This window comes from Montipora foliosa, chromosome 9, assembly GCF_036669935.1.
Source record: "Montipora foliosa isolate CH-2021 chromosome 9, ASM3666993v2, whole genome shotgun sequence".
Classification (NCBI taxonomy): domain Eukaryota; kingdom Metazoa; phylum Cnidaria; class Anthozoa; order Scleractinia; family Acroporidae; genus Montipora; species Montipora foliosa.
Window position 1 is genome coordinate 1,430,611 of NC_090877.1, and position 10,000 is coordinate 1,440,610.

The 10,000-nt window shown below is 41.8% G+C and overlaps 2 protein-coding genes across 3 annotated transcripts in view; both read left to right on the forward strand.

Annotated features, from left to right (window-relative positions):
* Window positions 1–5,822, forward strand: part of LOC137969376 (protein sidekick-2-like) — a 23,296-nt gene extending 17,474 nt beyond the window's left edge. Inside the window, exons 16-18 of the mRNA XM_068815584.1 lie at window positions 51–188; window positions 802–913; window positions 1,810–5,822. Of these exons, the coding sequence (XP_068671685.1) occupies window positions 51–188; window positions 802–913; window positions 1,810–2,959 (1,400 nt within the window). The 3' untranslated portion in view covers window positions 2,960–5,822. The remainder of the gene's footprint in view (window positions 1–50; window positions 189–801; window positions 914–1,809) is intronic.
* A 2,805-nt stretch (window positions 5,823–8,627) lies between these two features.
* The window catches only part of LOC137969378 (protein tweety homolog 3-like), a 22,463-nt gene continuing 21,090 nt past the window's right edge, over window positions 8,628–10,000 (forward strand). For both annotated transcript variants that reach the window (XM_068815587.1, XM_068815586.1), the window contains exon 1: window positions 8,628–8,768. In XM_068815587.1, the coding sequence (XP_068671688.1) occupies window positions 8,631–8,768 (138 nt within the window). In that variant the 5' untranslated portion in view covers window positions 8,628–8,630. The remainder of the gene's footprint in view (window positions 8,769–10,000) is intronic.

Here is a 10,000-nt window from a genome sequence, read left to right on the forward strand (position 1 = left end):
CCAATTATAGATGTAACATGCATTAACATATTCTTTTCTTGTTGCTGTAGGTGACCCGATAAATGTTGGAGAAACTTCACAAGTTTATTACAAGCGGTGGTGGTTCATTTTACTGATGGTCTTCTTCGGTGTTTGTCTCATTGTTCTTATCGCAGGATTCATTTTTGTTTGCTACCGCCGACGAAAATGTGAGTGGAAACTACTTTGGAGTTCAGCTTGTAACTATTAAGTCCTGTTTTATCTTGAAATGTTTTACACTGGTTGCCCTTGTTGGGTTTTTGGGAAAAAAGCGTTCTTGTACCAGAATTTTTCATGCATTGTAACACGCTGTAAAAGAAGCCGCTTCTCCATTTGCTTTTGCTCGAATTCATCCAAAAATGAATGGTAATCCAAGATAGCTACGAACAGTCATTTGACAAAACGGAGATGGAACCCTGTAAAGATGCTTCCCAGGTATATAAAAAGTGATCTTTTAAAATTGTACGGACAGATTGCCGTAAGGGGCTTTTTCATCGCTCAAATTATCACAAGGTTCTGTCTGGGCCTACAGTTGATTGACAAATGATTGATAATGCCTAAGGTGACAGGTCTGTTAGAGCGCGTCTTTGTCTTCAAAATCTCCTTTTGAAGAAACAGAGGGATTTCTGTCACCCGAAATATGCCCGCAAAATGTCGGGATTTTCGAGAAAAAAGCACGCCACTTTACATTTGCCTTAACCCAACAACACATGGACAATATGCGGAACAGCAAAAACTGCATTTAATTGCAATGAAGTAACAATTTTGCTAACTGTTTTACAGACGCCGAAAATGTGTCATCTGCGGGTGGCTCCACCAATCCAAGTACTCTGGAAAGGAGGAATGGCTCAAGAAATGGAACCATCAGAAGTGGAACCTTCCCTAACGTGCAAATGTATGTCCCAGCTAATTCACGTGGCAATTTCGACCACGTTTATTTAGTTGGTTGCGTTTTGAATCGCCCACAAGCTATTGTAGTCCTTTTGTCAGGAGGAAAGAAACTTCTCGAAGCTACAAACCCCACTCACTTATGAAGCCTAGACGAGCCAGGGACAGATTAGTGGGAGCCAGATTTTCTCTCCACAAGGCAACACTGTTCCATTCAGTGTTTGTGTCTCCTTTATCGTTACGTAACGTAACCGTCCTTTTTACAGTTGTCCCTCATCGATGTCATTGATCGCTCTGTTAGGCTTCGGTTTTGTCATCTAATGAATGTTCTTGCCTGTATACTTACCACTCTACTAGATTAGCCCTGATATTTTTGGCTCGGATTACCTTTGTGCTCCAACGTTGTTGTGTAATAGTGTAATAATTTATCATGATAATGATGACGTTGATGGTGGTGCTTTTCCGATACAGAATTAAGGACGGTGCCTACTAACTTTCAAAGACATTTTGCCGCAGTTTATGATTATGCAGGAACAATGTAGATCTTAACAAGTGTTATTAAAATCCAAAAGGAAAATTGAGGGTAACCACGCATTTACCAAAGATAATTCATGAATAATATTTGTAAACAGCTTTAAAATACAAAGCAATGTATGGCGTTCTTTCTCAAACTGAAGCTTAATTATCTCTCAAAAATGCGTGGTTACCCCCAATTTTCTTGTTGGATACAAAGAGTACTTACTAAGATGTACTTTCTCCAGACAGTTTTAAACCGCGCGAAAATATCCCTTTATTAGTAAGCATCACCGATAGGAAACCTGAGTATCTCGAGATGCGCAAAACGTATGCGCAATAACAATAGTAGGCACCGTCCTTAACCAGTCTGTTTTTTTCTCTTCCCAGTACTTACCGAGACACTGAAACCGCAGAAGATGAAGTCAGTAGCGTGGGCTCAAAAGAAGAGCTATCGGATGATAGCGACAGTGGAGTGTCAGAAGTTACTTACAAACGCAAGGCTGACTTCTCTCTTATGAACCGCAACAACAAAAATCCTAATCACACGCAAGGGAGGAACTCACTCGGCCGACCAAGATCCATGCAGGGGGCCAGACGAAACCGAGATCTCATCGGACACACAACTGAAGAATCCGATGTTCCCGACGACGCTCCGATCAATAGAGGCCTCAAGTCGTTTTCGGTCATGTCACTTCCGAGGGATCAGCGGGACGGACCCCCAGCTTACGACGGCCGCAGATATATGGCCAAATCCGCTGACAACTTGGATCGTGTTCATCGATCTCGACTTCCTCCCGAGGCAGTAACGTCATTCATGTCACATGATTTCGAAAATCAGCAAAATAGACGCGGCTATCGGTACAACGAGGAGCCGGATTTACGCCCCACGGCCCGCGGATCCACAGGTTCGGTACGAAGGTCACGTGATCAGGTAGATTTCAACGACGACAGCAGTTCACCCCCACAATCGCCGTCTCGGCCAAACCTTAATGAATTTTCGTACTCACCAGATACGCGCAGGAGCAGAAGACAACCGAGAACTGGGAGTTTCCGTCGAGCACTCGAGTTTAACGGAAATCCTCGGGACTCCGACGGGAGCTCGAAATACTCCGATCGTGCTTCGTCAAGTAGCAACGACCATCGCGACACTAGAATTCTTGTGGATCCCAGAGGCAAACCAAGGATTCAGTACGATGAGGAACCTGGGCGAAGGAGACGACCTAAGCTCAGTGAACTCCCAGTCCCAGAAAAAGAGCCAGGGTATCGAGTCCGTTCTTCTTCCCCGTCTTCAAGACTTCGAGGCCCACCTTCTCCTTCTTCTCCTGTTTCTCCGGCTCCCTCATACCACGTTGCTGACCCGATGTTAGCTGGGAAGAGATCCCCTGTCCCTTCCCGCGGCTTCAGTCGGGACGCGGAGCCCACTGATATTTCATACCGCAGAAATCAGCCTGTTATGTACGTAGACATGAACGCTTACAACAACGAAAACTACACTTCAAGTGAACCACATATCTCATCTTACTCTTCCTTCGTGTAATGTTTCAGCTAGGTAGAGTTTTTCAAAGGTTAGCTTTAATGTATGGGAAGTCAACCTTTTAATGTTAAGGTGATCAGAAGTTCCCTATAAAACCCTAGCTTTTATGCATTTTTACATCCAACGCGGAGACATTTTCTAATTTTTGCTTGGTTTAAGTGGCTGACCCAATGAACATCACATCGTGCAAGGAATGAGATGAGCAGTTCACGTCACCTCTAATGTACTTGTTCTGACTTACTTTAAAATCACACCGAAGTTTTGAGGTAGGTCAGCATCCTCCCCCAAAAGGGCTACGATTCTTTTGGTCAGCAACAGGAGCGCATGAGCAATAGCGCTTAACTTAAACAGATTAGCGTCACGACGTTTTCGTAGACCCAGTTATTTTTAAATTGATTTTCCCGCGAAAGCAGAGCTCTCCAGCCAATCACAAGCCTTACAGGATTGTTACCCGTCCGAAAGTTAGGCCTGTTCCAAACGCCGCTCCAGTCATGCACCGAACCTAAGTCAATAAAGTTCAACTTAAGAACGACTTCGGGGCAACGACTGATTCATACGTCGTACCTGTGGGTCACACCAAACCCACCACCTGTGGGTCGCACCAAACTAACGATCACGTAGGGGCTTGGGTAATGTTATAACTTCTTAGCTTAGGAAGCTTATAAATTGTCTTGATTTATGCGTTTCGTTCGGCACATGACCAGAACACCATATGAATCAGTCGTCGCTCCATGGTCGCACAGTGCGACAAAGCCTGCCGAACTTAACGTTGTTTGCCGATCTAAACCTAACCTTCGAACGCCACTCTTCTGCCGTGCTTAACTCAATAGTTAGGTTAAGCGACACACGACTGTAGCGGCGTTTGGAACGGGCCTTATCTTCAAGGTTATTGAAAAACGCATCGGCTTATAAACTGGTCGTGACAAAGAACTATCATGAGAGTGCCACGCTCCTGCTTGTGGGCTCTTATCAGCACCGACTTGCTTGTTTCGAATCACGCGCAGTCGCAGTTAAGGTCAAGTCTTGTGACCGTTGGTAACCAATTGTCATTTCAAATTTCGGAGACCGCGCAGAAGGGCCGGAAGTCCACGACTTTCGGAGCCCCCATTTCGAAACAAGCCAGAGCTTGTCGGTGCTTTCCGGGAGTAGGGAACTAGTGTCAAGTCAAGAATTCACCTACGATTTCAAGACGCTGCAATAAGCGACTCTATCATTTCATTGGTTATGATGCTCCGGTATATTGACGTCCATATTCTTGTGAAAAGCTCGTCATGCTGTAGATTGTCCTCGGGTTAGTTTTGGTTGTAAGAAATTAATGGGGAAAGTGAACTTTTATATTTGATAAAAACAGAATTGAGTGGAATAGGTGTACATAGCAACATTTTTATATCAGTAGTTCTGTAAAAACTTATTTTTGTATTCGACGTTCTTTCAAATCAGTTCCTCTAAAAATCGCTATAGCTTTTACACGCGGGCAAAGATAACTTTCGTGAAATGTTCTTTAAATTTTTTCAATAATTGTTTTTGAAAATAGCGAGCGCTTGTTTAGGCCCAGTAAAACGAGCAACATTTTTCGTGCAACTTGTCGCGCAAAAGTAGACGTTCCTTTTACTTTTTGCAACTTGAAAATTTGTTGCGCAAGAAGGTGGTAATACGCGCATCAAACCATCTCAACTTGCAACGCAACATTGTTGCGCGACAAGTTGCACGAAAAAAAGTTGCCCGTATTAATGGGCCTTTATCCAATTGACAATAATTCCAAATTGATGAATGAGTTAATCCTGTACCTTAAATTAATACTTTTTCGTGACTTCAGTAATTACAGCGAAGATATCGTTGACGTCAGCTATTGTCATTAATGTGCCTGCCACAAAAGGGTCTTGTGCTTCTGTGGTTGGCACATTTGTCAACAAAAACAATGTTTGTACACAGATATCTTCCCTGTATTGGAAAGTTTGTGGAGCAAAGCTTTGGAAACGGCCATTGTCACGAAGTGCACAATACGGTTTTATTTAACTCTTTTCGATCGTATCCGATCAAAATATCTGTATATAGCTTTTGCTGTTGTGGGGGGTTAATTAATGTAGTGCTTTAAATAATTTGTATAAATGCGTTCATCTGGCACGGAATCGACTGACTTTTATCTCTCCAAATTGATTTCGTTTGATGGTTTTCAATTGGTTCCCCGAGGTACCAGACATTAAGTGCTTTGTTATATATTTAGACTTTCTCTTCAACAACCGCAAGAAAACAAACAAAGACAGCAGGAGATGCTTTTCCAACCTCAATAACGAATAAACAATCACTTGAATTGTGCTTTGTATCCGTCGTAGGCAACAACTGCGGAATTGTATACCGGTCGGGATAGTTAAAATTTGACCAAGGGTCCCGTGACCAAGAATCAACGAATCACAGTGCTCGTTTTGTTGAGTAGAATGCACGAGTTGCATGGTCTTGCGTTTCATTTTACAACCCAAGCGTTAAGTTCCCCTCAAACTTAGAAAGGGTCATCTCATCCGGAGCATAGTTGATAGAGAGGAATGTTTATGAAACCCGTGGACTTTCCAACCTAAATCTTGGTATCTTTGTATGCTCCTTTGATGTTTGCCGATCTTCCACACCAGTCCCCTCTATTAACTATGTCCGGAGGTGGTGGATTCCATTCGGGGTTTTTGTCCTTTCTTGTGTGTCTGAGCTAATAGACCTAATCGGCTAACTTAATGTTGTACCCAATTCCAATCCTTTGGGAATAAAACGTCTTGTTCCATGTATCTCCACATCATTTAAACGTGAATGCTACATTATAATTCAAATACAATACACAAAGAGTCTCAATTAACCCCGGAAGATTTGAATTGGGAATGCATAAATGGCGGCCAAAAAAATATTCTTTTGTTTATGTGCTAATTAGCCTCACTAGCCTCGTTTGTATGGACAAAATACAAAAGAAATGTTGCTGTGCTGTGAAATGTTGTTAGTGAGTCTCATTTATAATAGCACATAAACAAAAGAATACATTTTTGGCCGCCATTTATGCATTCGGTCAATTGAGTTAACCGATTTGGTCTATTGTTTATTTTAGCTGGTATAATTAATGTCTATAAAATAAAAGAACAAAGCGAACATAACGATATCTAATTAGCAAGGCCTACCGGTATTCGGAATAACAAAGGTCCTTTGTCCTCTGGCATTTTAGTCCGGTATTTTCCCGCGAAACCTGCTTTAAAAATATACACTTTTCTGACGCTGTTTGGGACAAACCTGATCCCAGTTTCTTTCTCTTGGGTAATGGCTCTTGAAAATACTGCAAAGCATCAAGTCTGTTAGTCTGGGCCCGGTTGTTCCAAAGCCGATTAACTTAATCCAGGATTAGCGTAAACATTTGTTTCATATTTTCAACTTTTTGGTTGAAAATTTCTTTTGCTTATTTTGTTTTCAAGATTGACTTCTTCTAATGTAAAGTTTTGCCGAATATCAGCGTTGAACAGCATTTTGGGGTAAGGAAATAAGCTCCTTGGTTAATTTTTAATCTGGGATTAGTGTTAATCGCGATCGGCTTTTGAACAACCGGGCCCTGGAGTAAAGTAACGAATAACCACTGATGTTGCGCGGTTTAATGTCAATGCTTTATTTAGATGTCCGTGTTCTGGATTATGTAATCGCAGATATAGGATTCTATCTCATGAACAGTAACCAGCGGCTGTCACAGTGATATGTGTATCCCCGCACACATATCACCAGTAATATGTGTATCCCCTTCAAAATGGCGGCCAGTGATAAGTGTATCCCCCAACCCCCTCCCCTCTACTTCAGTAAATACCATTTGGAGCTGCGCCCCTCGTGGCTTGTGTGGACGATCAAGCGACTCAAACAAACTTAAAAATATTTCCAGTCCTCTAGTTCAAAAGGGCTTAGATCACAGCTGATGCTGTGATCTTTTTTTTCTTGATCCTAAAAACATTCTGCGGACAGAGGACATACTGAAACTGGAACACCCTCTTAGAGTTTATGCAGCGGCTAAAGATTTGTAGAAATTTGTTGTGTGTTGTGTAGTGTAGTGTCATCCCTCCTGCAACGCCTTATCTCCACTGTTCAAGATCATTGCCGTGTTTTGCATCCATACTATTCTACAATCTCGGAAAAAACTGTTGAGACAGTGACACAAATTCACCTCCATTTTCACACACCCCTACTTACTCCCCCCTTCCCACTCGCCTCCCCCCTCAGTCAATGTTGCTGATTATTGTCCAATGTTCTACAGTATATTTCCGACCAAGATAAAGCAACATTAAGTTTGAAGGGAGGGGAAAGGGCGGCATTTAAGCGGAACGTTTGGATAAGTTGTTGGAGTACCAAAAATATCGCTTTGTTTCAACAGGTTTTGTCCGAGATTGTAGGTCAGTGATACACATATCAGCAGTATGTGAATCCCCTTCCGGCTTTTGTGAGACGACAGTTGGCTTTTCTTTATTTCATGGGTTAATAGCAAGTTTAACGGCTTTGTGCATGGGGATACACATATCACTGATTCATAAAATTATTAGTGATATGTGTATCCCCTGCTCGACCTTTTAGAAAAATGTTTTGATAACAGAGTTTGAAACTCCTCGGATGTCCCTAGCTGTATATAAACAAGGTAAACATGGCCTAACCCTCCATGATCTATCTTGATATAGTGCTCTAACCACTGAGCTACAGGAAACTCTGTGGTGAGCAAGGGCGAAATGTGGGTAATGACTAGAATTGCATAACTCAGTCACATAGTCAAATTTCATTCCCATGCACACAGCTGTCATATTTGAGATAACCACATATGACCTTAAATAATGGAAACAAAAATTGTCGTTAGCCAATGTAAAAACAATTCAACGGGCTCGGGATCTTTTTTTCTTGAACGCCTTTTAGTTTGTGCCACGTATCAGTGAGATAGCTGGCTTTCTTAAGGCTTTGTTTACCTTTGCCTTTTTTCTACGTTACTTAGCAGATTGTTACGCTCTTTGGAGGCGTTTTTCTGTTTTTGCCTTAATTTGTTTCACTCGTTCTTCTGACTTCTGCAGGGTGTATTGGGTTGTGGCCATGAGGTAGGTTGGGGGTGTCGCAAATTTAATGTACCTAGTAGGGGTCTTCCATATTTTCTGGATAGTAGATAATGTCTCATCATCCCCACTCCCCCCCCCCCCCCCCCCCCAATAAGTTTTTGTGAACGCTCCATAACGCAAGCAAAGCATCGCAAGCATTTCAAGCATCTAAGGCACAACAAGGAAAGATGCCTTATAAGGATATGTGTATAGGGAGACTGTATATATGGGTTATTGACCAAGCGTGTTTGGTCTAGATGGTTGGATATTGGCCAAGTTCTTTTTTTTGCGTGTTTATGGACCGAGGCGAAGTCGAGGTCCATAAACACGCAGGAAAAAGAACGAGGCCAATATCCAGCCATCTTGACCGAACAAGCTTGGTCAATAAAGGATTTATTATATGGAATAAAACACCAAAAAATCTTTGATCATGCGGGACCAAGAGAGAAATCCCGAGCGGGCAGTATAGCTCCATCTTGCCCGCTCGGGTAGCCAATCACAGCGCGGGATTTAGTTCATCTTGCCCGCGGAGCGTAAATAATAAGCAAAGTTTGCATCCACCTGGCAGTGGGAGACTGAGAACTATTGTTTTGATAATGGCCGCAAACTGCAGTGGTGGAATCTTCATCAATCCGCCGAAAATCGCCGATTTCTTTCATTCTTTGTCTCATCTTAATTTCGATTTTAACAACGTTTCTTCGATTTTTATCCCTACTCTTCCAGACTATCAACAGGTAAGAAATGTTCATGTTCCCCATTCCGGCTACGTCCCTTGCTAGGGTAGCCTCATACAGCAAATGCGTTATTTTTGAGAGATTTCACAACATGCAGATTTCTCGCCCAACTTCGTGTTTGAATCAGGTCAGTTTTTGAAGCTGAGGGGAAGCAATGTTCGATCAAACAAAAAATTTTGCATGAAGATCTCAAGAGAGGCGACCAAACAGTCACAGATGATAGTGTTTGTACAGATTATACATGTAATTAATTAGAAAGCCGCCACAACATAATATTAACAACAAACTATTTGAACATTATTGTTGTAAATCCTAATAACGGTTTAAATGTCTTCATAAGAATCGAAATCTTGCCTACAGCATCTGACTTGAGATTCTGTTTGTATGGAAAAGCACGTGTGAAGTCTCTGCTACGTCGCAGTACGTAGTTGTCCGAGAAAAGAACATTACTTGTTCATATACTTGTATAGGTAATCACATGATTTCGAGTGCAATGTGGAATAAATCTAAATTGAGCACGAGTCGATGTGGCTATATGGCCGGTAACCGGTCAAGGTGAAAAAATGGACAAATTTTACAGAATTAGGGGAGATGTAAACAGAATCATTAACTTGCTTGCTGCGCCATCGCTACCATTTCAGTGCCATAAACAATACCTCTCTCATTAGCTTCTTCTGTTTTTGTCCAAACAGCATGGAGACAATGACCTAGTAAAGTCACTGTCGTAAAGATCTTTGGTCATGTGGCCTTAAGACAAGTATAGTTATATATCATTTTGCAAAATGAAGTACATGTCTACAGTGCCAATGACCTTAAACATTAGTTATGTACACCAGTCTAGACTTGTATTATTCTTGAAACACAAACGGCATGCATATGCAGACTTTGAATCTAAAAGCTATGCATTAATAGGCTGATTTAGCAACAGAACGGGAACGCCAGTGGCGACGTCGCGCGCAGCAAAACTACCAATGAGAATTTAGAATAGAGAAGAAAAGAGTGGAGTCTACTCTATTCTGAATTCTCATTGGTGTTTTTTCTGCGCGCGCCATCGCCACTGACGTTCCTGTTCTGTTGCTAAATCAGCCTAATATTGTGAATTACATGAGATGAAATGTAATTTGAAATAAATCTAAGCATGATTCATTGAGTGATGTTTTTTTTTAAGGACTAACTAAATCACTCAAGCTTGTAATAATATGTGAAATTATGGGTCGGAATAATATTGTTTG